Source organism: Lampetra fluviatilis, chromosome 57 (genome assembly GCF_964198595.1).
Source record: "Lampetra fluviatilis chromosome 57, kcLamFluv1.1, whole genome shotgun sequence".
Lineage (NCBI taxonomy): Eukaryota > Metazoa > Chordata > Hyperoartia > Petromyzontiformes > Petromyzontidae > Lampetra > Lampetra fluviatilis.
Genome location: NC_136331.1, coordinates 3199877 through 3226473, shown reverse-complemented (window position 1 = coordinate 3226473; position 26597 = coordinate 3199877). Strand labels below are relative to the sequence as shown.

Sequence of the window (26597 nt, the reverse complement as noted above, 5' to 3'; positions counted from 1 at the left end):
TGTGTATGCCCTCCTGCGTGTGTGCGTGTGTATGTGTATGCCCTCCTGCGTGTGTGTATGCCCTCCTGCGTGTGTGTGTGTGTGTATGCCCTCCTGTGTGTGTGTGTATGCCCTCCTGCGTGTGTGTATGCCCTCCAGTGTGTGTGTATGCCCTCCTGCGTGTGTGTGTGTATGCCCTCCTGCGTGTGTGCGTGTGTGTGTATGCCCTCCTGCGTGTGTGCGTGTGTGTGTATGCCCTCCTGCGTGTGTGCGTGTGTGTGTATGCCCTCCTGCGTGTGTGCGTGTGTGTGTATGCCCTCCTGTGTGTGTGTGTATGCCCTCCTGCATGTGTGTGTATGTGTATGCCCTCCTGCGTGTGTGTGTGTGTGTGCCCTCCTGAGTGTGTGTGTATGTGTATGCCCTTCTGTGTGTGTGTGTGCCCTCCTGCGTGTATGTGTATGCCCTCCTGCGTGTGTGCGTGTGTGTGTATGCCCTCCTGCGTGTGTGCGTGTATGCCCTCCTGTGTGTGTGTGTATGCCCTCCTGCATGTGTGTGTATGTGTATGCCCTCCTGCGTGTGTGTGTGTGTGTGCCCTCCTGAGTGTGTGTGTATGTGTATGCCCTTCTGTGTGTGTGTGTGCCCTCCTGCGTGTATGTGTATGCCCTCCTGCGTGTGCGTGTGTGTATGTGTATGCCCTCCTGTGTTTGTGTGTGTATGCCCTCCTGTGTGTGTGTATGCCCTCCTGAGTGTGTGTGTATGCCCTCCTGCGCGTGTGCGTGTGTGTATGCCCTCCTGCGCGTGTGTGTGTGTATGCCCTCCTGCGCGTGTGCGTGCGTGTGTGTGTGTGCCCTCCGGTGCCGTTGCACCGGCTCGGGCTGTTGTGCCTTCTGCTCCGCCTGTGCCGCCTGTCGCAAGCGGAGACACCGTGAGCCACGCCGCCGCCACCGCCCTCCCGCCTCCTCTCGCTCTCTCGTTTTGCCGTTTGGTTTTGTTTTGTTTGCCGTTTTGCTTTCACCGGTTTGCTCTTCGAATCCATCGGCGAGGTTTTAATTTGTGAATGCGGCATCCTTTATACCCCCCCTTCCCCCACACCCCCCCCCCCCCCGCGCCATCTTCCATCCGTGCATCCGATTGGTGCGACGACACCACCACCACTACGCACCATCGCGCACACACACAAACGTTTCGTTATTGAGCCGCTGGTCCAGACAAGGCTGTGAGGAGAGCCCTTAGCGCTTCTGCGGCCGTCTGGAATGCTCTTCCGCTGTTAAGAAAGCCACTGGGAGCTATGCATTTTGGTATCGTCACCTAGATTGGAAACTCGTGTTTTAGTTTTGTTGTCCTTCCCACCCCACCCCCCATCTGCCCGCACACCTCTGATTAGCGCGGGTTGGCTACGTACGGTTAGAAATAATTTCAACGTACGTGCAGAGCGTTGCGTACGTGCAGAGCGTTGCGTACACAAGGCACGGTGGGGCGGAGTCGGCCGGAAATCGAAACCGGCAAAGTCCCCCCAACAGCAACGCAGCTCTGCACTGAAATTTCATTAATGTTTGGATCTTTTTTGTTTTGTTACCACACGAGAGTGCACAGTTTTTAGCCTGAGAATCGGAATGTTCATCTCGGTCGGGGGGAATCCAATGAGCCGTGAGGCTCGGGTTTCCCCACAGATGTCCAGTACGGGCACGGGGGGCGGGGGGGGTCACGCACAACACACAAACACGATAGGAGTTCAAAGTATAGGAAAGGTAAGCAGATTACTAAAAATAAATCTACGCGTATGGATGGTACGGCTGCCTGCGTGCGTGTGAACGTGCGTGCGTGCGTTGCGCGTGTATTACGCGTTGAAAAGCCGATGATCTCTCCTGCCCCTCGCGCTCCCCGCCTGCGCGTTAGCTCCAGGACGAGGAGCGCCGGAAGCATCAGCAGCAGGCGGAGGAGCGTGCACGGCAGCAGCGGGAAGCGGAGGAGCGAGCCCGGCAGCAGCGAGAAGCGGATGACCGGGCGAGGCAGCAGCGAGAAGCGGAAGAGCGAGCGAGGCAGCAGCGAGAAGCGGAGGAGCGAGCCCGGCAGCAGCGAGAAGCAGAGGAGCGAGCGAGGCAGCAGCGAGAAGCGGAGGAGCGAGCGAGGCAACAGCGAGAAGCGGAGGAGCGAGCTCGACAGAGGGAAGCAGAGGAACGGGCGAAGCAGCAGCGGGAAGCGGAGGAGCGGACGCGGCAGCAGCGAGAAGCGGAGGAGCGGACGAAGCAACAGCGAGAAGCGGAGGAGCGGACGCGCAAGGTGGAGGAGCAGGTGAGAGGCTGGAGGTCTCCTGCCGGGTGAACCCGGCATGGTACGGGCCAGCCGCCTAAATATGAATGTGTCGTTAAACCCGCCAACACCCGACAACGGCTAATTAGTGAGGTTTGTCACGTGCACACAACATGCCCATTTAGCATATTCTTAGGTTTTTTCGGTAAAGTCACGTAGGTAAAAAAATTTAATGAATGAAAGTTAAATAAAAATCACGACGTTTCGGAGGCAACACAAGCTTCCGTCTTCAGATGGAACCGTCACAGCACGATTGCTGTATCAAGTGAGAGAAATTAAAATTAATAAAAGTAAAATAAAAATAAAATAAAAATCACGACGTTTCGGAGGCAACACAAGCTTCCTATCACTTGATACAGCAATCGTGCTGTGACGGTTCCACCTGAAGACGGAAGCTTGTGTTGCCTCCGAAACGTCGTGATTTTTTATTTTACTTTTATTAATTTTAATTTTTTACCTACGTGACTTTACCGAAAAAACCTAAGAATATGAATCCTTGCAGTCACGAAAGCTTCAAATCTAGAATGCCCATTTAGCGACTACTTCAGCGCTAACCGGTTGTGTGCTGGAGGGTAAACCCACAACGTTTGCAAATTGGAGTGCGATGTTTCTCTCGTGATTGCAACCAACTTCATCAGGCGAAAGCCTCATGACAACCATTACGTGAACTCCGGTCATCCTCGCACTAGCGGCTTTTGGCTGGCCGTCGAACAAAGATGGTCAACGCATCACCGCGCGGCGCTTTCGGATGCACTTCTGCGGCCGTCTGGAAAGTTCTTCCTTCCGATATTAGAAAGCTAAAGGAGCGATGCACTTTGAAATCGTCATCTATATTGAAAAAGTATTTCTTAGGAACTGCTTTCTGTGTTTAGCTTGTTGTCCTTCCCCACCCCGCGCCTCCCGATTTAGAACGTTTGGCCACATACTTTGCGAAAGCAGTTCAACATACACACACAGGCTTAGTTTAACACGTAGGTTGTCGCGACCAATAACACCAAAAAAACGATTATGAACACACAGACTCGCATAGTCACTCACCCACTCACATAGTCACTCACCCACTCACACAGTCACTCACTCACATAGTCACTCACCTACTCACATAGTCACTCACCCACTCAAACAGTCACTCACACAGTCACTCACACAGTCACTCACCTACTCACATAGTCACTCACCCACTCACATAGTCACTCACACAGTCACTCACACACTCACATAGTCACTCACCCACTCACATAGTCACTCACCCGCACGCTCCCCCATCCTCCGATTAGCACGGTTGAATACGTACGGCGCGTAAGAAGTTCACCGTGCATACAGCAACGATACTGTTGAGAGCCGGCGAGGATAAATATACGGGTGACAACATTGTGTCTGCATCGTGAAAAAAATATTTTCACATCCTATCGGCCGCACGGCCTTCTGGGAAGGTGTGCCTAGCTTCAGTGGGCTCGATGCCGGCTCTGTGTGTTGTTGGCACCGAAACTAGGATCCGTCTCCGATACAGAAATCACGTGCGGCTACTCACCAACATTGGCTGAAGCAAAGCCGCCAGAGCGAACGTTGAAACCGGCGGTCCAGAGTTTGACGATGAAATGACGCAAAGTAAAAACGCAGGTGGGCACGTAGGGTCTGTGTATTTTACCCTCAAAGCTCACCACCACCAATCATCATCATCATGAGCACGTCGCCAGCATGGCGGAGCTCTCACTAACGCTGGCCTCGCCCTCCTTGTTGATCGTCAGCGGGATCGTCGGTGTAGCGCGTGCGCCTGCCCCGCTAACGCCGGCCTCGTGCTCTCGTTGGCATTCATCAGAAGGATAGTGCCAGTTTCTCCAGAATTGTCGCTCATCAGCGTAACGCACTCTCTTCACCAACGGCCTCGCGCCCTTCCCGGCCGTCGTCGGAAGCACAACGCCAGTTTCGCCGCTATCGGCCCGTTGGCACGGCACTAGTCCCTGACGCGGCCGCGTCTCTCCCTCCCGCCGGTGGCGGCGGCGGCGACATTCACCACCAGCGGCGCCGCGATGACGACTACTACGCTCACATGGAGTCGGAGCGGCGGCGCGCGCTCGACGAGGAGGAGCGCCGCCTGCTGGGGCCCGGCAACAACAACGGAGGCGGCGGCGACGACGACGGGACATCCACGGCGGCCTACGCCACCACCACCGCGTCTCCGCCGGCGCCGTCCCAGCAGAGTAAGCCTCGCGGCGGAGGCGGAACGGGCATCGGCGGCGGCATCGGCGGCATCGGCGGCGACGTCTTGCACCGAGCCATGCTGGTGCGGTGCGGTGACGGCGAGGAGGAGGCGGACTCTGCAAAGACGAGAGACGCTCGCACTAACCCCGCGGCGGCGGCGGCAGCAGTGGCGGCCGCCCCCCTGCGCTGGCAGCAGCAGCAGCAGCCGGGCGGCGGCGGTGGCGCCGTGACGGCACGCCGACCGCCGCTCGCCCGGCCGCCGCGCCCCGTGTCGGACGGCTTTGCGCTCTCGTCGGCCGCGGGGGGGGCGGCCGGCCTGGGCAGGCAGGCGCCGTCGGTGGCGGCTTCCAGCAGCATGGCCGACCTGGCGCGCGTCGGCGGCGGCGTCGGCGGCGCTGTCGGCGCCGCGGCCGCCCAGCAGCTCCGCGGCACGCCGGCCTCGCTGCTGCTCACCTATGCTTCGCCTGGAAACTCGCAAGGTGAAAGGCCGCACCTTGGCTGTGCGCGTGGCTTTCTGTGCGTGCGAGCGAGCGAGTGTCTTGAATGAGAGCGTGCCTGCATGGCCCCTGGGGGTTGTTGTCTGTCAACGGCAGTTGTTGTTGTCTGTTCGTGGGTTGTGACTTGGCTTGTGTTTGCGAGTACGGCTTGTCAGAGTGTGAGTCGGTGTGCGCGTGTGTGTGTGAGTCGGTGTGCGCGTGTGTGTGTGAGTCGGTGTGCGCGTGTGTGTGTGAGTCGGTGTGCGCGTGTGTGTGTGTGAGTCGGTGTGCGCGTGTGTGTGTGAGTCGGTGTGCGCGTGTGTGTGTGAGTCGGTGTGCGCGTGTGTGTGTGAGTCGGTGTGCGCGTGTGTGTGTGAGTCGGTGTGCGCGTGTGTGTGTGAGTAGGTGTGTGCGTGTGTGTGGGTGGTGTAGCGGGTTAGTTCGCTAGCTCGCTGCGCTACGAACCCGGCAACCCGAGTTCAATTCGTCCTGCTCACTGCCAGCACAAGTGACGATTATTTGAACTGGTCCTGGACCTTCGCTAGGTCGACTCAGCCTCAAATGAGTACCTGGTGCGGTGTATAAACATCACCATTAGGGAGACAAAGGCGGTCGGGTGTGGTGCTGGCCACCCATTCCCTCGTGTGCCGTGCCGGCCTTCATAGGTGCTCGTTAACAGCACTTACCCCAGCAGTCTTTTAAGGCTACACGGGGGCTCTTATTCTTTGTGTGAGCAGTGAGGCACTGTGTGTGAGTGTCTTGTGTGTGCTAGTGGCTTGTATGTGTGTCTGTGTGCGAGCCTGTCGGTACGTGTGACTCTAGTCTGTGTGTCCGTGTCTGTACCCCGCTTCTGTGTGTGTGTGTTCTATGCAAGGACACGCCTCGCTTGTCTGTGATTGTGTGTCTGTCTGTCTGTCTCGCTTGCTTGTGGCTTGCTTGTGGCTTGCTTGTGGCTTGCTTGTGGCTTGCTTGTGGCTTGCTTGTGGCTTGCTTATGGTTTGCTTGATGGATTCAAATTGCTTTGTCGGATCATCCGTACTCCCGGGGCCCTTTGCGCCCCCCCCCCCCCCCGTGTCTACGACCGATTAACTCCTCACCTTTCCTCAACTCATCTGCTTTCACTCTCCCGTCGCGAGGCAGCTGGGTGTCTCAGCCGTTGTTCGCAACTTTCCCGTGTCTGAACCGCACCCCCGTTATTTCGCGGATGCAATCGGAATGCAGGTGTTGTGGTCAATGCAAACATGACTCCTGGTAAAAAAAAATGTGTCGGTTCCAATGGTGTAAATACTCACAGATTGGTTAATTGGGTTAAGCCACACCACAGCATCTTGCCGCCTTCTCTGAAATGGAGTGCTGCATGCCGAGAGAGAATGCCTCGCGCTATACAAAGACACAGATCCAAATGTTCTAAATTGTTATTCTTACCGATGGAAGCACCCAGCCGCCTCGTGCATGCGTGTTGTGACCGCATGCCATCCACAAACGTCGCGATTTCCCCCCTCCCCCCGTCCCTCGGGGGCGTTTCCCTGAAGCCGGAGTCCACGCCTCTTCACAATCGGTTGCGCAACCCGGGGATTCGTACGCAACTCAACGTCTCGGCAATCGAGTCGGGAGCGGCGGTTGCCGCGACCCGTTAACTCTAGATTTGAAGCTTTCGTGACTGCAAGGATTCATAATCTTAGTTCTTTCGGTAAAGTCACGTAGGTAAAAATAAAACAATAATAATTTATTTATTAATTTTTATTTAATTTTTTACCTACGTGACTTTACCGAAAGAACTAAGATTATGACCCGTTAACTTGCAGCGGAGACGCTCGTTCGCGGGGCAGATTTGCGCGACTCCCGATTTGGCCGTTGTGATGCTAAACTGCTTGTCGCTCAGCTGCTCGCCCAGACGCCGACAAGTGTGGCGCGGGGCGGCACATTTTTTAAATTCGCGCGACGATTTCCAGAGCAAAATTTTTGTCGCGCGACCGACCAGGGGCACGTGAGTTGACCCGGCTTTCCAGACTCGCCTCCCTCCCTCGCTCGCTCCCTCCCTGCCTCCCTCCCTCGCTCGCTCGCTCCCTCCCTCCCTGCCTCCCTCCCTGCCAATCCGTCGTCGCCTCTTCCCCAATCCGACGTGACGACCTGGTCAACCCCGACGTTGGTTCGAGCCAGCAAGATCGACGTGGACGATTCGCTTACTTTACTTACGTGTCCGTGTTTGATTTACATTTTTTTTTATCTGCCCTTGATTTAGTTGCGCCATGTGTGCGCGCGTGTGTGTGAACGTGTGCGCGCTCGCTGCGACTGTTCTAGATTGTCACTAAGCCAATCCTAATAAGTCGTGCACCGACGGGTCCCCGTAGAATTAGCCCGATGTCGGATGTTTACCGGCCGGCCTGCGTGTGGCGTTGACAAAACGCGGGAATGACTCCACGCAGCGAAAGGTGTCACTCACATTTATTGCTCCAATTGAGCTTTGATTCCATGGCTCGCCGCCCCCCCCATGCGCATAGTGGGACATCTGTGCAAAAAAGAGCTTCATGGCTCATCGGATTTCTCCTGCGGTCTTAACAATGATTCTGATTCATCGGGGGGGCACAGCTCCTGCGCACGTCCCAGCACGGAGCCGCCGGTGGTTGAACATTCCACATTTCGCTACGTCGGGGCGGAGGGCGGGGTGGGTGGGTTGCGGGGGGCTGGTCTCTCCAAGGAAGCCGGTTAAATTTTTACTGTGACACCCCCCCCCCCACGGAGGGACGATGGGGGGCCGGGTTGTCGGCCAGGATTTGATCTCACCACCGTGGCGGGTGAAGTTACGAAAGTCCATTGATTGCAACGGCGGTAAAATGGTAGCGTAGCGGTTAGCGCGCTGCGCTGCGAACCCGCCGACCCCCGAGTTCCATTCCCGCTTACGACCACCACCAACACCGGTGACGATTATCTGAACCGGTCCGGGGCCTCCCCCTAGGTCGACTCGGCCTCAAATGAGTACCTGGTGCGGTGTGCAGTAAACATCGCCACCGGGGAGACAAAGGCGGCCGGGCGTGGTGCTGGCCACCCACCCCCTCGTGTGCCGTGCCGGCCTTCATAGGTGCTACTCGCTAACAGCACTTGTCTGTTGAGGCTATACGGGGGGGGGGGGGTCTTTGTCTTCCTGAAATGGGCAAATGCGTAGGTGCTGCGGGGAGGGATTCTAGTTGTTCTGGGACTCATCGGTGCAACCTCCCCCCCTCCCCCCTCACTGTGCGTGCGGAAATAGCCAATCACTGCTCGCTGTAGGTTTATGGTCGCCACGACCCCCGTGACCTCTGTGACCCCCGCGACCCCGACGATGTGAGATGCACGGCGGGTCGCCCCCCGATCCCCGTTTTATTCTTCCTCCCTCCGACGGAATATTGCTGAGTTTTAAAACTCAAGTAGTTAAAGTTGAGTAAAAAAAGAAACCTGTTATGGATCATTGTAAATAAATGTCTGCTCTTCGTGAAATTCGTGATTTGCTAAATGTATTTGCTAGTTAATTCATGTAACGGCGAATACACGACACTGTTTTGTTGGCATTAATTGACCAGCGTTGTCGGCATTCTACAAAGATTGGACAGGTTGGAAGGCGCTTTGGCTGCCTTGTGCCGAACAATTCGAACTTGGATGATAACTTTATAAATAAACCAATCTGCCTTCCTGCTACACGCACAGCAAAAGCAAATCACAGAAGGAGGGAGGGGGAAAAAAAGTTTTTTTTAAATTGCAAAATTCAATTCACGCATTTCAACGGCTATCGCGAGAAACGGTCGCACGCCGTGACCTCCGACACCGCGCGCCGTGACCTCCGACACCGTGGCCACCCGCTGCTGACTTTGTGCCGTCCTGGTTGCGAGTGTCCGTCCGTGTCCGTCCGTCACCGTGAGTCTTGTCCCGTCTGTGCGCCCGTCCGTCTGCCGCGCCGCGCACCGGAATGGTTTTGCTTCTTTGAAATTCACGACCGCCGAAGGAGCACGCGTCGCCCAGGCGGGGGCGGCAACAGCACAGCGCACCCGTTAGCAAAGTTGCGTGAGAGGTGGTAAGAGTGTGTAACGCGTGACGTGAACTGAGCGAGGTTGTTATCGCGAGAGATTGGGGTTGGGGTGGGGGAGGAGACGATGACGGTGATGGTGACAGTGATGATGATGGGAGGGAGGGAATTGCAAAGTGGAGCGGTGCGAGGGAAGAAGCAGAAAGAGAAGTGAGGTGACCTGCAGTGTTGGTGAGTGGGTCTGGGTGAGCGAATAAGTGGGTCTGGGTGGGTGAGTGATTGGGTCTGGGTGGGTGAGTGAGTGAGTGGGTCTGGGTGAGCGAATAAGTGGGTCTGGGTGGGTGAGTGAGTGGGTCTGGGTGGGTGAGGTCAGTGAGTGGGTCTGGGTGGGTCAGTGAGTGGGTCGGGGTGAGTGAGTGGGTGGGTCTGGGTGGGTGAGTGAGTGAGTGGGTCTGGGTGGGTGAGTGGGTGGGTCTGGGTGGGTGAGTGAGTGGGTCTGGGTGCGTGAGTGAGTGGGTCTGGGTGCGTGAGTGAGTGGGTCTGGGTGCGTGAGTGAGTGGGTCTGGGTGCGTGAGTGAGTGGGTCTGGGTGAGTGAGTGAGTGAGTGGGTCTGGGTGAGTGGGTGGGTGGGTGGATATTGATGAGTGAGTGGGTGGGTCTGGGTGGTTAGGTAAGGGGGTGGATGGGTCTGGATGATTCGGTGAGTGGGTGCGTGGGCGTCTGGATGAGCGAGCGAGTGGGTCGGTGGATCTGGTTGAGCGAGTGGGTGGGTTTGGGTGAGCAAGTGGGTGGGTGAGTGAGCAACCCAAACTATGGCCTATATATGGAGTAAAACCCACTGTTGACTGCTCATTGCACAGACGGGGAGGGAAAGAAAAACTGCACTCCCTCTCTTGGCCAGCAAACCCTCGACATGGGCATTTTGTACTCTTCGATTTTTTCGGTAAAGTCACGTAGGTAAAAAATAAAATTAATAAATGTAAAATAAAAAATCACGATGTTTCGGAGGCAACACAAGCTTCCGTCTTCAGGTGGAACCGTCACAGCACGATTGCTGTATCAAGTAAAAATTGCTGTATCTTTACTTGATACAACAATCGTGCTGTGACGGTTCCACCTGAAGACGGAAGCTTGTGTTGCCTCCGAAACGTCGTGATTTTTTATTTTACTTTTATAAATTTTAATTCTATTTTTGACCTACGTGACTTTACCGAAAAAACCTAAGAGTATGAATCCTTGCAGTCACGAAAGCTTCACATCTAGAATTGGCATTTTGCTCCCCTACGCAAAGATAGAATGGCGAGTGGGCGAGCGAGCGGAAGTGGTGGTGGCGATGAGGTGGCGGTGGTTTCACCGACGAATTTGTCAACGGTGACGTCTTGAATTGTGTGTAGAGCTTTTGTGAGCTAGCGGAAGTTGTGGCTGTGTGTAGTGTGGGTGTTAACGGGTGTGTGTGTGTGGTGTGGGTGTTAAAGGGTGTGTGTGTGCGGTAGTGTAGCGGTTAGCGCGCTGCGCTATGAACCCGGCGACCCGAGATTGATTCCTGCTCACGGCCAACACCAATGACGATTATCTAAACCGTCCAGGGCCCTCCCCTAGGTCGACTCAGCCTCTAATGAGTACCTGGTGCGGCGTGTAAACATCGCTACTGGGGAGACAAAGGAGGTCAGGTGTGGGGCTGGCCACCCACCCCCTCGTGTGCCAAGCCGGCCTTCATAGGTGCTGCTACTCGCTAACAGCACTTGCCACAACAGTGTGTAAAGGTTATACGGGGGATCTTTGTCGTTGTGTGGTGTGTGTGTGTGTGTGTAGTGTGGGCGTGGGTGTATTAACAGGTGTGCATAGTGTTTGTGTGGTAAGTGTTGTAGCGTGGATGTGTTTAGTATGGGTGTGTCAACAGGTGTGCATAGTGTTTGTGTGGTAAGTGTTGTAGCGTGGATGTGTTTAGTATGGGTGTGTCAACAGGTGTGTGTCGTGTTTGTGTGGTAAGTGGTGTAGCGTGGATGTGTTTAGTATGGGTGTGTCAACAGGTGTGTGTCGTGTTTGTGTGGTAAGTGGTGTAGCGTGGATGTGTTTAGTATGGGTGTGTCAACAGGTGTGTGTCGTGTTTGTGTGGTAAGTGTTGTAGCGTGGATGTGTTTAGTATGGGTGTGTCAACAGGTGTGTGTCGTGTTTGTGTGGTAAGTGGTGTAGCGTGGATGTGTTTAGTATGGGTGTGTCAACAGGTGTGTGTCGTGTTTGTGTGGTAAGTGTTGTAGCATGGATGTGTTTAGTATGGGTGTGTCAACAGGTGTGCATAGTGTTTGTGTGGTAAGTGGTGTGGGCTTTTACCGGTTGTGTGTTTGGTTAGTGGTTGGTGGCATGGTTGTATCACTGGCAGTGTGTGTGGTTAGTAGTGGTGGTGTGTGGTTAGTAGTGGTGGTGTGTGGGTAGTGGTGGTGGTGTGTGGGTAGTAGTGGTGGTGTGTGGTCAGCAGTGGTGGTGTGTGGGTAGCAGTGGTGGTGTGTGGTTAGTAGTGGTGGTGTGTGGGTAGTAGTGGTGGTGTGTGGGTAGTAGTGGTGGTGTGTGGGTAGTGGTGGTGGTGTGTGGTTAGTGGTGGTGGTGTGTGGGTAGTGGTGGTGGTGTGTGGTTAGTAGTGGTGGTGTGTGGGTAGTAGTGGTGGTGTGTGGGTAGTAGTGGTGGTGTGTGGGTAGTGGTGGTGGTGTGTGGTTAGTAGTGGTGGTGTGTGGGTAGTAGTGGTGGTGGTGTGTGGGTAGTGGTGGTGGTGTGTGGGTAGTAGTGGTGGTGTGTGGGTAGTGGTGGTGGTGTGTGGGTAGTAGTGGTGGTGTGTGGGTAGTGGTGGTGGTGTGTGGTTAGTGGTGGTGGTGTGTGGGTAGTAGTGGTGGTGTGTGGGTAGTAGTGGTGGTGTGTGGTTAGTAGTGGTGGTGTGTGGTTAGTAGTGGTGGTGTGTGGGTAGTGGTGGTGGTGTGTGGTTAGTAGTGGTGGTGTGTGGGTAGTGGTGGTGGTGTGTGGTTAGTAGTGGTGGTGTGTGGGTAGTGGTGGTGGTGTGTGGGTAGTAGTGGTGGTGTGTGGGTAGTGGTGGTGGTGTGTGGTTAGTAGTGGTGGTGTGTGGGTAGTGGTGGTGGTGTGTGGGTAGTAGTGGTGGTGTGTGGGTAGTAGTGGTGGTGTGTGGGTAGTGGTGGTGGTGTGTGGGTAGTGGTGGTGGTGTGTGGGTAGTAGTGGTGGTGTGTGGGTAGTAGTGGTGGTGTGTGGGTAGTAGTGGTGGTGTGTGGGTAGTAGTGGTGGTGTGTGGGTAGTGGTGGTGGTGTGTGGGTAGTAGTGGTGGTGTGTGGGTAGTAGTGGTGGTGTGTGGTTAGTAGTGGTGGTGTGTGGTTAGTAGTGGTGGTGTGTGGTTAGTGGTGGTGGTGTGTGGGTAGTAGTGGTGGTGTGTGGTTAGTAGTGGTGGTGTGTGGTTAGTAGTGGTGGTGTGTGGTCAGTAGTGGTGGTGTGTGGTTAGTAGTGGTGGTGTGTGGGTAGTGGTGGTGGTGTGTGGGTAGTAGTGGTGGTGTGTGGGTAGTAGTGGTGGTGTGTGGTTAGTAGTGGTGGTGTGTGGTTAGTAGTGGTGGTGTGTGGTTAGTGGTGGTGGTGTGTGGGTAGTAGTGGTGGTGTGTGGTTAGTAGTGGTGGTGTGTGGTTAGTAGTGGTGGTGTGTGGTCAGTAGTGGTGGTGTGTGGTTAGTAGTGGTGGTGTGTGGGTAGTAGTGGTGGTGTGTGGTTAGTAGTGGTGGTGTGTGGGTAGTGGTGGTGGTGTGTGGTTAGTGGTGGTGGTGTGTGGGTAGTGGTGGTGGTGTGTGGGTAGTGGTGGTGGTGTGTGGGTAGTGGTGGTGGTGTGTGGGTAGTAGTGGTGGTGTGTGGGTAGTGGTGGTGGTGTGTGGGTAGTGGTGGTGGTGTGTGGGTAGTAGTGGTGGTGTGTGGGTAGTAGTGGTGGTGTGTGGGTAGTGGTGGTGGTGTGTGGGTAGTGGTGGTGGTGTGTGGGTAGTGGTGGTGGTGTGTGGGTAGTGGTGGTGGTGTGTGGGTAGTGGTGGTGGTGTGTGGGTAGTGGTGGTGGTGTGTGGGTAGTAGTGGTGGTGTGTGGGTAGTGGTGGTGGTGTGTGGGTAGTAGTGGTGGTGTGTGGTTAGTAGTGGTGGTGTGTGGGTAGTAGTGGTGGTGTGTGGTCAGTAGTGGTGGTGTGTGGTTAGTAGTGGTGGTGTGTGGTTAGTAGTGGTGGTGTGTGGGTAGTAGTGGTGGTGTGTGGGTAGTAGTGGTGGTGTGTGGTCAGTAGTGGTGGTGTGTGGTTAGTAGTGGTGGTGTGTGGGTAGTAGTGGTGGTGTGTGGTTAGTAGTGGTGGTGTGTGGGTAGTAGTGGTGGTGTGTGGTTAGTAGTGGTGGTGTGTGGTTAGTAGTGGTGGTGTGTGGGTAGTGGTGGTGGTGTGTGGGTAGTAGTGGTGGTGTGTGGTTAGTAGTGGTGGTGTGTGGGTAGTAGTGGTGGTGTGTGGGTAGTAGTGGTGGTGTGTGGTTAGTAGTGGTGGTGTGTGGGTAGTAGTGGTGGTGTGTGGTTAGTAGTGGTGGTGTGTGGTTAGTAGTGGTGGTGTGTGGTCAGTAGTGGTGGTGTGTGGTTAGTAGTGGTGGTGTGTGGGTAGTAGTGGTGGTGGTGTGTGGGTAGTGGTGGTGGTGTGTGGGTAGTAGTGGTGGTGTGTGGTTAGTAGTGGTGGTGTGTGGGTAGTGGTGGTGGTGTGTGGTTAGTGGTGGTGGTGTGTGGGTAGTGGTGGTGGTGTGTGGGTAGTAGTGGTGGTGTGTGGTTAGTGGTGGTGGTGTGTGGGTAGTAGTGGTGGTGTGTGGTCAGTAGTGGTGGTGTGTGGTTAGTAGTGGTGGTGTGTGGGTAGTAGTGGTGGTGTGTGGGTAGTAGTGGTGGTGTGTGGGTAGTAGTGGTGGTGTGTGGTTAGTAGTGGTGGTGTGTGGTTAGTAGTGGTGGTGTGTGGTTAGTGGTGGTGGTGTGTGGGTAGTAGTGGTGGTGTGTGGTTAGTAGTGGTGGTGTGTGGTTAGTAGTGGTGGTGTGTGGTCAGTAGTGGTGGTGTGTGGTTAGTAGTGGTGGTGTGTGGGTAGTAGTGGTGGTGTGTGGTTAGTAGTGGTGGTGTGTGGGTAGTGGTGGTGGTGTGTGGTTAGTGGTGGTGGTGTGTGGGTAGTGGTGGTGGTGTGTGGGTAGTAGTGGTGGTGTGTGGTTAGTGGTGGTGGTGTGTGGGTAGTAGTGGTGGTGTGTGGTTAGTAGTGGTGGTGTGTGGTTAGTAGTGGTGGTGTGTGGGTAGTAGTGGTGGTGTGTGGTTAGTAGTGGTGGTGTGTGGTTAGTAGTGGTGGTGTGTGGGTAGTAGTGGTGGTGTGTGGGTAGTAGTGGTGGTGTGTGGTTAGTAGTGGTGGTGTGTGGTTAGTGGTGGTGGTGTGTGGGTAGTAGTGGTGGTGTGTGGTTAGTAGTGGTGGTGTGTGGTTAGTAGTGGTGGTGTGTGGTTAGTGGTGGTGGTGTGTGGGTAGTAGTGGTGGTGTGTGGGTAGTAGTGGTGGTGTGTGGTTAGTGGTGGTGGTGTGTGGGTAGTAGTGGTGGTGTGTGGGTAGTGGTGGTGGTGTGTGGGTAGTAGTGGTGGTGTGTGGGTAGTGGTGGTGGTGTGTGGGTAGTAGTGGTGGTGTGTGGGTAGTAGTGGTGGTGTGTGGGTAGTAGTGGTGGTGTGTGGTTAGTAGTGGTGGTGTGTGGGTAGTGGTGGTGGTGTGTGGGTAGTAGTGGTGGTGTGTGGTTAGTAGTGGTGGTGTGTGGTTAGTAGTGGTGGTGTGTGGGTAGTGGTGGTGGTGTGTGGGTAGTAGTGGTGGTGTGTGGTTAGTAGTGGTGGTGTGTGGTTAGTAGTGGTGGTGTGTGGGTAGTGGTGGTGGTGTGTGGGTAGTAGTGGTGGTGTGTGGTTAGTAGTGGTGGTGTGTGGGTAGTAGTGGTGGTGTGTGGTTAGTAGTGGTGGTGTGTGGTTAGTAGTGGTGGTGTGTGGGTAGTGGTGGTGGTGTGTGGGTAGTAGTGGTGGTGTGTGGTTAGTAGTGGTGGTGTGTGGGTAGTGGTGGTGGTGTGTGGGTAGTGGTGGTGGTGTGTGGGTAGTAGTGGTGGTGTGTGGGTAGTAGTGGTGGTGTGTGGTTAGTGGTGGTGGTGTGTGGGTAGTAGTGGTGGTGTGTGGTTAGTAGTGGTGGTGTGTGGTTAGTAGTGGTGGTGTGTGGGTAGTGGTGGTGGTGTGTGGGTAGTAGTGGTGGTGTGTGGGTAGTGGTGGTGGTGTGTGGTTAGTGGTGGTGGTGTGTGGGTAGTGGTGGTGGTGTGTGGTTAGTAGTGGTGGTGTGTGGTTAGTGGTGGTGGTGTGTGGTTAGTAGTGGTGGTGTGTGGGTAGTGGTGGTGGTGTGTGGGTAGTGGTGGTGGTGTGTGGGTAGTAGTGGTGGTGTGTGGGTAGTAGTGGTGGTGTGTGGTTAGTGGTGGTGGTGTGTGGGTAGTAGTGGTGGTGTGTGGTTAGTAGTGGTGGTGTGTGGTTAGTAGTGGTGGTGTGTGGGTAGTGGTGGTGGTGTGTGGGTAGTAGTGGTGGTGTGTGGGTAGTGGTGGTGGTGTGTGGTTAGTGGTGGTGGTGTGTGGGTAGTGGTGGTGGTGTGTGGTTAGTAGTGGTGGTGTGTGGGTAGTGGTGGTGGTGTGTGGGTAGTGGTGGTGGTGTGTGGTTAGTAGTGGTGGTGGTGTGTGGGTAGTAGTGGTGGTGTGTGGGTAGTGGTGGTGGTGTGTGGGTAGTGGTGGTGGTGTGTGGGTAGTGGTGGTGGTGTGTGGGTAGTGGTGGTGGTGTGTGGTTAGTAGTGGTGGTGGTGTGTGGGTAGTAGTGGTGGTGTGTGGGTAGTAGTGGTGGTGTGTGGGTAGTAGTGGTGGTGTGTGGGTAGTAGTGGTGGTGTGTGGGTAGTAGTGGTGGTGTGTGGGTAGTAGTGGTGGTGTGTGGGTAGTGGTGGTGGTGTGTGGGTAGTAGTGGTGGTGTGTGGGTAGTAGTGGTGGTGTGTGGGTAGTGGTGGTGGTGTGTGGGTAGTAGTGGTGGTGTGTGGTTAGTAGTGGTGGTGTGTGGGTAGTAGTGGTGGTGTGTTGTTAGTAGTGGTGGTGGTGTGTGGGTAGTAGTGGTGGTGTGTGGGTAGTAGTGGTGGTGTGTGGGTAGTAGTGGTGGTGTGTGGGTAGTAGTGGTGGTGTGTGGTTAGTGGTGGTGGTGTGTGGGTAGTGGTGGTGGTGTGTGGGTAGTGGTGGTGGTGTGTGGGTAGTGGTGGTGGTGTGTGGGTAGTAGTGGTGGTGTGTGGTTAGTGGTGGTGGTGTGTGGGTAGTAGTGGTGGTGTGTGGTTAGTGGTGGTGGTGTGTGGTTAGTAGTGGTGGTCTGTGGCTAGCGGTTAGTGGCGTGGCTTTGTTACCGGCGGTGTGCGTCTGCAGGCATGAACACTTACCGGCCCGGCGGGACCCCCGGCGTCATCGGCTCCCAGGAGGTTTACCGCGACCCCCGCGAGCGCCGCACCAACCAGAGCAAACCGTGAGTGCTCGCGTAGCACGCACAGCACGCACACAGCACACACACATGCAGCATGCACACACGCAGCACACACACGCAGCACACACACACAGCACACACGCACAGCACACACACAGCACGCAGCACACACGCACGTAGCACGCACGCACACAGCACACGCACACACGCAGCACACACACAACACGCACAGCACACGCACACACGCAGCACGCACACACGCAGCGCACACACGCAGCACACACACGCAGCACCCACACACACGCAGCACACATGCAACACGCACTCCCGCAGGCAGCTCACATGCGCAGCACAAGTGCAGCTCACAAGTGCAGCACATGCAACACAACACGTGCACATTACACAAAGACAAACAGCTCGCACCGTGGGGCACAGTACATTCAGCACACACAGCAGTACACACAGTACACAACAATATATTCGAGTACCCAGGGTACGTAACCTGGCACACACAGTAGTACGTAAGAACCTCCTGTGAAAGTCTTGACTATAGGTGAGGCTTTCCTGGGTAAACAAGGCTGAGGATGATGATTATTGTAAAAATTAACAAGCTGAATGATGATGATGACAATTATAATTAGTGGAGAGATGTTAACTACCTTGCCTGGTATTTAGGAGGTCGTGGGTTCGATCCCGACCCTGACGCCTGCTGCTGTATATTTGGAGTTTGTGTGTCTCTCTCATCATCATCATCATCATCACGGTGGCTAGGAGATGTTAACTCCCTCGCCTGGTGTGCAGGAGGTCGTGGGTTCGATCCCGACCCTGACGCCTGCTGCTGTATATTTGGAGTTTGTGTGTCTCTCTCATCATCATCATCATCATCACGGTGGCTAGGAGATGTTAACTCCCTCGCCTGGTGTGCAGGAGGTCGTGGGTTCGATCCCGACCCTGACCCCTGCTGCTGTATATTTGGAGCGCACGTGCTCCCAGTGTTTACGTGGTTTTTATCGCCGGTTCCTCCGGTTTTTCCCTCCACGTTGAGACTCAACATCACGCGTTCAGAGTATTTGGCTGCTGTGCATTTCCACACGATGATGATGATGATAAGGCACTTTGTTGAGCTATCGTTCGTGATAGCCCAGGGTCTGTTCTGCAAAAGACGCTACAATGGCAGCTCAGTTGTGGCCCTTGGGCTGGTGAAATATTAACAGGTCCCTGCGGGGTGGGCTGGTAGCAACGAATAACCAAAGAATAAAAACATAATGTATTATTACACTTGTCTCACTGAGTGTAAAGGTTTTTGTAGGGTCCTGCCAAGTGTTTGCAGTAGGGGGCGATGCTGCTACACCGAATCGGACGATACGAAGGGAGAGTTTGAGGCCTAGTTCTAGGCTTTAGGCCTAGCTGTAGGCTTTAGGCCGCTGTGAGTTAATTTTTAATTTAAATGTTTTAATTAAAATCTATCTCAGGGAATTATAAGGGAATGTTACACTTGTTTAGCCAGGAAAGCCTCACTGAGTCTAAAGGTTTTTGTAGGGTCCTGCCAAGTGTTTGCAGTAGGGGGCGATGTTGCTACACCTAATCGGACATCGGACGGACGGACGGACGATATAATCTATTGTAGGCTGGTTCACTTCGTTCCTACCAGTAATAGTTTATCTTGTTGGTTCTTTCGGTAAAGTCACGTGACTGTACCGAAAGAACCAAGAAGATGAATCCCTGCAGTCACGAAAGCTTTAAATCGAAATAAATAGTTTAGGAACTGTGCCTGTACTGGGAAAGCGGCCACGTGCAGAGGAAATGTGTTTGGTTAGCGACGTCTGCAATACCGTCTCGCTTGATGGCGCAAAGCTTGGGGGGTGGGGGGTGGGGGGAGGGGCTTGCCGACCTGGCGACAGTGAAGTCGGAGGCGCCGCTTAAAATCTCTGAACCCCGCCGAGATGATGTAATAAAACAGAATGGCGGTGATGCTCACTGGCACGCTTGTCACGGGCGCGGGGAGCCCAGCTCGAAGACCCGCCGTGTAGAAGTCGAGCATCAAAAATAGATCTCTTGAGAAGTGCCTCTCAAACGCAGGTTAAAGAGTCGAGCGTTGCGAATGCGAAGGTGGTGGGGGGGGCGATGGGGCGGCGTTCCAGGTGGAGGGGAGGGGCCGACAACGGAGAAACGACGCAATGGCGATCGCAGGGGGGGGTTAGGGGTTTCCGAGAGGCATGGAGGGCAAACCGGTCCCTGTAGGCGGCCACCCCGAGCGCGTGAGAGTGAAACCGCCGTTGGCGTCTGGAGCGTGTGAATCCAATTGGTTGAATAAACTTTCTCCGTTAAATTTCGATGTAAAGCTTTCGTGACTGCAGGGATTCATCTTCTTGGCTCTTTCGGTAAAGTCACGTAGAAGGGAAATAATAAAATAATAAAAATACAACATCATAAAATTTCGATTTAAAGCTTTCGTGACTGCAGGGATTCATCTTCTTGGTTCTTTCGGTAAAATCACGTAGAAGGGAAATAATAAAATAATAATAATAAAACATAATAAAATTTCGATTTAAAGCTTTCGTGACTGCAGGGATTCATCTTCTTGGTTCTTTCGGTAAAGCCGCGTAGAAGGGAAGTAATAACATAATAAAAAATAAAATATAATAAAATAATTCTCACGACGTTTCGGCTTCAACGCAAGCAGCCGTCCTGCTTGAAGATGAACTTTCTCCGTGTTTTTTTTCCTTTCTTTCTTTCGCAGAGAGGCGGGCGATCACCCGAGCCCGATGCCCGAGAAGCTGCCGTTCCGTGAGCGCCAGCGCCTCTTCTCGCAGGGCCAGGACGTCGCCAACAAGATCAAGACGTCGCGCAAGCTCATGGAGCTCGAGCAAGAGCTGGGAAACAAATAAAGCGGGCGGCGGTGGTGTGCGGCGTGGCTCAGTCTGTCGCTCGCTCGCTCGGTCGGTCAGTCGGTCAATCAATCGGTCGGTCAATCAGTCAGTCGGTCGATCGGTCAATCAATCGGTCAATCAATCGGTCGATCGGTCAGTCGATAGCACGCGTGCCCGCTTGCTCGCGGAAGACCGTCTGTGTGTCTCTCTCTGCGTCTCTGCGTCCTCGGCCTCTGGCTCGGTCCGTCTGGCCCGCCGGCCGACGGAGAGAAAAGCGCAACAAAAGATCTGATCCGGTGGGGGGGGGGGGGGTCTCCCCACGCTTCCTCCTCGATGAGGCGACACCACCGCCGATGACGACGACGCTGATGATGATGACGATAACGACGCTGATGATGATGATGACGACGATGCTGATGATGATGGGGTCCATCGCTTGGTCTGCCGTGGAAGACAGCCCTTCGTGTTTCCCCTCTGTGCCTGCCCGTCCCCCTCCCCCCGTCTTTCTCGCCATCTTTCGGCGGTGGAGCGTGCGAGGTGTAGCATCCATCCGGACGTCTCTCTCTGCGTCTCTCTCTGCGTCCCTGTCTCTCCCGGCTGTCCTTCCATCGCTGACGGGGCAGCGCGATCGCGAACACGTCCCGGGATGTCTCGGTGGGGAGCGGCGATGGTCGCAGTCGGCACAGCCGCGCCACGAAGCCGGCGACCCGAGTTCGATTCCCGCTCACGGACAACACCGGTGACGATTCACCTGGCCCAAGTCCTAGGCCTCCCCTAGGTCGACTCGGCCTCGAATTAGTACCAGGTGTGTGAAATCATCGCCACTGGTTGCTGGCCACCCACCGCGCGGATTTTTCCCCCAAACTTCCGATTCGTCGTCGGGTCGATGGTGAAAAAAAACCAAATCTCTCGATTGTTGTCGTCGCCGTTTTTGTTGTTTTGTCGATTTTTCTATCCTGCCCCCCTTCCCCCCCCCCCCCGAGCAATAAGTTGATGTCGAAAGAACGTCGCAGATCTGGGGAAACCCACTGACCCCTCACCCCCCTGCTGTGCATGGCGCGGTCGGTCGTCACGTTGCGTGCGTGCGCGAGGCACGGTAGGCAACGGCCGTTCCCTTCTGCCGGGTTCGTTTTGCAAGAGAGCTTTTTTAAAAAATTAATTATCGCCGATTCTAAACGATTTCCGCGGGGCGACAAAGCACATTGTGTGGACTCGGGGGAAACCGCGGCGTGTTTGCGTCGGCTGTGGGATACATGGAGCATCCTCGGGTAACGATAGCAACAGCAGCAACAGCAGCAACAGCAGCAATAGCAGCAACAGCAGCAGCAACAGCAGCAACAGCAGCAGCAACAGCAGCAACAGCAGCAACAGCAACAATGGCAACACCAAAAAGTTGTCGGTAGCTTTATTTCCTCCTCGTGTCAGCTCCCAGGGTAAAGATGATGTCCGTGTTGGGGAAACGTCATCACGCTCGAGCACCGTTGCCACCTGTCCTGGTTGTTATTTTTTGCCTTCCCCCCCAAGGATCCACAACCTCTTGGTTCTCAAAGGGTTAGCTGCTGGGGAAATCTCATCATCCTTGCCGGGGGTACATTAAAACTCTCCCGGCTTGTGTCGGTTGTGGAGTGGTAGTCGTAGTAGTAATAATGTTGACGGCGACGATGAAGATGATGATCATTCTCCACTCGGCGATTATCCCCCGAGGTTGTTGGGTTGCCTCCTCAAGGGGGCGGCGAAGCCGACGGCGGTTTAGGCTTCGCCATTGGAACCTCATCGGTTTAAGCTTCGCCGTGGCACGGCGGAGGGGATCCGCCGGTGTTGTCAACTCGGTGAAGGGAGCGCCCAACGGCATGCTCCGCAAACCCCCTCTCGGTTCTTACCGTTTCTCGGTTATTTTCTGTTTAGTTTTTTTATCTTAAACGGGGACACGATGGGGGTGGGGGCGTGGTCCTCATGGCCGAGCCAGCGCCGCTGAGTTTGCGGGGTTCGGATCCAGGTTTCACCGCTACCATCGCCCTAGAGCTGTGGGTCTCAACCGGGTGGTACGCGCGGGGAGAGGGGAGTTGGGGGGGGGTCACGTGGGGCGATTGATGGAACGCGTGAAATTGTATCGTGCGCGAGAGCACGTCGGTAAGATAATCAGGCGGCGATGAATCTGCCAATGTGAACGTATAACTTAAGGATACAATTTGAATCCATGCGGTAACCCAGAACGATGAGTAAAAAGACCCCTTCCAGACTCGCCGATCGTAAGCAACGTGGTTGCCGTGAGCAACCAGTGAGTGCGAACAAATGACGTCACGCGCGCAGAGCGACAGTTTGATTGTTTTTTGTTCAATTCGCTTTAGAGTGATTGGCAGCTAGCTAGGATGACGTCACTAAGTGGACAATTGGTTACAATATTTTATGTTCATTATTCGTACTTTTATTTACTCAGAACCACGTTGGTGGGTTACTCTGTTGGAACAAAACTCAACAAAGGATGGGGGGGTACAGGACCTAGACCACAATCACCACCATCGTCACTATCATCACCACAGCCACTATCATCACCACCAACAACACTGATGATGTTACCACGGCGCTTGCGCCAGGCTAGGTGCATGTAAAGGCTGCGTGAAGTGTCGAAAGCTCCGCTGGCAGGAGGTCGCGGGACAGGCCCAGGTGCCACTATCACCATAACCACTATCCACCACCGCTCATCACCACCACAACCACTATCCACCACTCCTCTCGTCATCATCACAACCACTATCACCACCGTTCTCATTACCACCACCGCAATCACCATAACCACTATCCACCACCACTCATTATCACCACCACAACCACTATCACCACAACTAGAGCCACCCCAAAATAGTTTTACTTTTGCAACGGCTTCTACTTCACAAACTTCATCGTTGGCCACGATCTCTCCGCTGCTGGATGAGGACCTGCCGCCCCACGGCGTAGCCCCCCACCCCCCGCGCCTCGATGCCAAAACTCGTCGCGGCTAAACTCCCGGTAAAACACCTCCCGATTTGCACAGTCGGCTACGTGGCGTGCGAAAGAATTTGAACGTGCGTCCACGCAACGTGCAATGAGAGCCGCGGGAGTTTAACAAGCTGCTCACCTGCCCGCCCGCGGGTTTTAGGGGGCCGTGAGATCCAGGGGGAGTTGAACCCCCAGTGCCTGCTGACCCTACCCCCGACGAGGGCAAGTCACGAGCCCGTGCGAGATTCTTGTTGTTGTTGGCAGTCTTGATTATGCAAGTGGGATGTGTGTGACCTTCGTAGGAATGGCACGGGTCGACCGTGGCTCGTGGGAAAAAAAAGAAATCAAAGTTTATCGCGACGCTGGTTTTGATGCCTATCGCCGCGACCTTACACCACGGGTCAACTCTCTTGCGTTAAGTAAAAAAAAGAAGCCGCCCCATGGCTTTTACGTTATCGCCGTGCGCCGCGACTCGCGTCTAACTCAACGCCCGCCCGCCCCTCGTCAAGAGGTTTGGCCGTGAGCTCGACTGCAAACGCGTCGGCGAACGAAAGCCCCGTTGGCTCATGAGCGCGGATTTAAAAAAATTGCAGGCGACGCATTCTCCCCTCTCCAGCCGACGATGGTTCATTTCCACCCCGGCCCCCCCCCCGCTCGCTCGCCTCCGATTAGCGCGGCTCTGCTACGTGCGGTGCGAACGAGGTTGAACGTACATGCATGCTACGCAGGCAACAAACAAAAATGCTTAACCCTGCCGTACGAATGTTTTGTATTCACGTCTTATATTTTATTGTTGCCACACCCTCCCAACACCGCCCCCCGCGCCTCCCCCCCATTACTCCAGATTAACGAGAGCTGCCTGCAGCAATATTTAATAGTTACTGTGCTATCATGGTTGTTACGGTTGAGTCGCACTTAACTGGAGCTGTCGAATTACTGTTTGGGCTCGTGGCGGTTCACGCGTCCCTCCGTCTTATCCGCTTTGCTGCGCCCATGCCCCCCGGGGCGACGCTACAAGTTGCGTTCCACAAAGTTGTGTTGCGGTCCCACAGAGCTGCGTTCGACCGAGTTGCTTTCCACAACTCGTCACGGAGCGGCAGCAACGTTTTAACCGAGGACGCCACGCGACGACTCGGAGCCGCTTTCAAAAACAAATCGACCTTCGTTCTGTCTGTGTCCACCCCGCCCGCCTCCGCCTCCCAGTGTAAAAGTAAAACAATTCATTTTGTCGTCTGTAGCACCGAGAGCGACACACACACACACACACGCGCGCACCTCCTTCACACGATCAGTTTGAAATGAAGGTGGGGTTTGCATTCAGCCCAGTCAGCCCATAGGGTCTGTCCCCGTCCCCCCCCCCATGACCCCTTGCCTTAAACACTGAAATCGTATTTCTCAAGACAAGCCATCACACGCGGAATTTTGGTCGGGTCAACAATATCGGGCACTCTGGAATCTATCGCCCCCCGCACCCGCCCCCGCCCCCCCCCCCAATTAATTACGCTCGCCAAGTAACGAATAATATCGGGGGTTTTTTTTCTGCCGGTCGGCGTCTGCGTATGCACGTTTACCTATATCACGTCCGTCGTACGGGTCGGTTGAGAGAGTTGCGTGGGCGGCTCTCCGGTCCGCAGATGGAGCTGTACATAGTACTAAAGACATATCGCGCACGTGGCAATTCCCGCGGAAACCGCACGGTTTTGGTGTAAATGCGGCGCTCTGACTGTCGTCATCGCCGTGTTTAGTATGTTGTCCTTCCCCACCTAGCCCCCCTTCTCCACCGCACCTCCCGATGAACACGGGTTGGCTGCGTGACGGCTGCGAAAGAAGTTGTGCTTGCATCATCATCATCGGTGGCGGCAGGAAGCCATGGTCGAATCCACTGCCGGGTGATGCTCTCGGCTGCAACGGCAACACGGCGGTCCACCCCAGCCAGCCGCCTGCAACGCGAACTGATTCCATATCCCCTTCTCTGTCTCCTCCTCCGCCCTCGGTGGTGGTGGTGGTGATTCGCTGTACCGCACTGTGTACTGTATATATGTATATGAACGAGTGCGGGAAGTGCGCCCCGCTTGTTTCGTTGTTAATCCCCCGGGGGTTGGGGGGGGGTGTGTCAGCGGCTGCCCGCTTGGTTTTTTGTTGCTGTCTCTCGCCGACTTGCTGTCGCCCATGTCAATTCCACGCCGCTGTGACCCGAGGAACGGTATATCGGTAAAACACGACAAAACCGGCGATTTTTTTTTTTCGTTCACCATTTTGGGCACAAACCTATCCAAGATGCCCGCAGTTGCCTTGCCCACATGGAGTTTGTTGGGGAGTTCCATACTACAAAACCCGAGGGAGCAGTGGATTGTTGCGGTTTTGACGTTGGATGGGGTCCTGGTCCAATTTCCCATGGGGCCCTGTCCAACGTTCAGGCACGGTTCGTCTACGTAACGGCGCGAAGGGATTTCGACGTCGATTTTTCGGTGGTGTGGCGCTGTTAGACTTCAACCCCCCCCCCCTACCCCTCTCTCTCTGGCGGTCTCGTGATGATACCAAACTGCCAGCGGTGGAGATGAGATCAGATCCCGACGGCTTGGAGAGGCCTCCATCCAGCGCTGATATCGATTCTTCAAACTAAAGTCCCATCTGGTTGAATTAAAACTGAAAGGCCCACTGAGCTCTAAAACTCCTTTTTTTAGAAGCGACCTTGCACAAATAATAGCTCAACAGCAGAGTGGCTTATCGTCATCATGTGGAAATTTGTAGCAGCCAAATATATTCCAAACACCGTGACATTGATTCTTAACGTGGAGGGAAACACCGCAGGATCCTGAGAAAATCCACGCGGCCACGGAGAGAGACACGCAAACTCCAAATATGCAGCAGACGTTGAAATCGGGATTGAACCCACGACCTCCTGCATACCAGGCGAGGTCGTTAACATCTCCTAGCCACCGTGATGATGATGAGAGAGACACGAAAACTCCAAATATACAGCAGGCGTCAGGGTCAGGGTTGAACCCACGACCTCCTGTCTACCAGGCGAGGTAGTTAACATCTAGCCATCGTGATGATGATGAGAGAGAGACACGCAAACTCCAAATATGCAGCAGGCGTTGGGATCGGGATTGAACCCACGACCTCCTGCATACCAGGCGAGGTAGTTAACATCTCCTAGCCACCGTGATGATGATGAGAGAGACACGCAGACTCCAAATATACAGCAGGCGTCGTCAGGGTTGAACCCACGACCTCCTGTCGACCAGGCGAGGTCGTTAACATCTCGCCACCGTCACGCCCGAGTTGCCTAGCTTAGCATTAATCATGTCGAGTTTAGTTTCATTCCCGTCCACGGCGAGTCGATGTCTGAACCGGTCTTTGGCTCCATCGCACACTTAATTCGACCAAGCCGCTTTGACCAGCGTGGTGAAGTATGGTCAAACAACCCCCATGATCGACACGGATTGTAGGAGGCCTTCAATCCAGCAGTGGTTTCATTATTGTTGTATAATTCCATAGCAACGGGGAGTGAGTGGCCTTCACTTTTCGTACAGCGGCAGGCCACGTATCACAATTGCAGTTTTGAGTTGATCACATCACGCTAGAGAGAGTGTCTCTCCACACTTTTAATCTTTAAACACTAAAAATTAAAATGAAAGTTTTATTTGTATTTTGCAACTTTATATATTTTTTTTCCTCCTTCTTGGGTAAACACTGAAAATAAGAGAAAACACATAACGTGTTGGACTTGAAAGGCAGTTATGTGATAGTTTTTATCTGTAATCATGTTCTTGTTGTAATAAAACACAAACCTTGACTTCGGCTCCTGCTGTCGTGTGTCGGATGGATGCGAGAGCCGTTATCCGTCGCGTGCAACCGGTCGCGTGCAACCGGTCGCCTGCAACCGGTCGCGTGCAATCGGTCGCGTGCAACCGGTCGCGTGCAACCGGTCGCGTGCAACCGGTCGCGTGCATTCGGTCGCGTGCAACCGGCCGCGTGCAACCGGCCGCGTGCAACCGGCCGCGTGCAACCGGCCGCGTGCAACCGGTCGCGTGGAGTGGACACTTTTCAACAGCGTGCCACCTTCAAGAGACGTGCACGAGTGACGTTAGGGGCCGTCCATAAATGACGTCACGAACCTGGGGGGGGGGGGGTCAGACATTTGTGTCGAGGGGGGGGGGTTTGAGAAATGTGACGTCACATCAAAATGCGCAACTTTAAATAAATATAGACGACGCGTTCTACTTAATTAAATAGACTGTTTGATGTTTTCTCC

The 26597-nt window shown here is 54.6% G+C and overlaps 1 protein-coding gene across 8 annotated transcripts in view; it reads left to right on the top strand.

Annotated features, from left to right (window-relative positions):
- AFDN (afadin, adherens junction formation factor) overlaps positions 1 to 26138 on the top strand; it is a 206259-nt gene extending 180121 nt beyond the window's left edge. For 6 of the 8 annotated variants that reach the window (XM_078880327.1, XM_078880325.1, XM_078880333.1 and 3 more), the window contains 4 exons: positions 1876 to 2271; positions 4310 to 4970; positions 16436 to 16532; positions 19231 to 26138. In XM_078880327.1, coding sequence (XP_078736453.1) covers positions 1876 to 2271; positions 4310 to 4970; positions 16436 to 16532; positions 19231 to 19378 — 1302 coding nt within the window. In that variant the 3' untranslated portion in view covers positions 19379 to 26138. The remainder of the gene's footprint in view (positions 1 to 1875; positions 2272 to 4309; positions 4971 to 16435; positions 16533 to 19230) is intronic. The other 2 variants (XM_078880331.1, XM_078880332.1) reach the window with 2 other exon arrangements.
- The last annotated feature ends 459 nt before the right edge of the window (positions 26139 to 26597 follow it).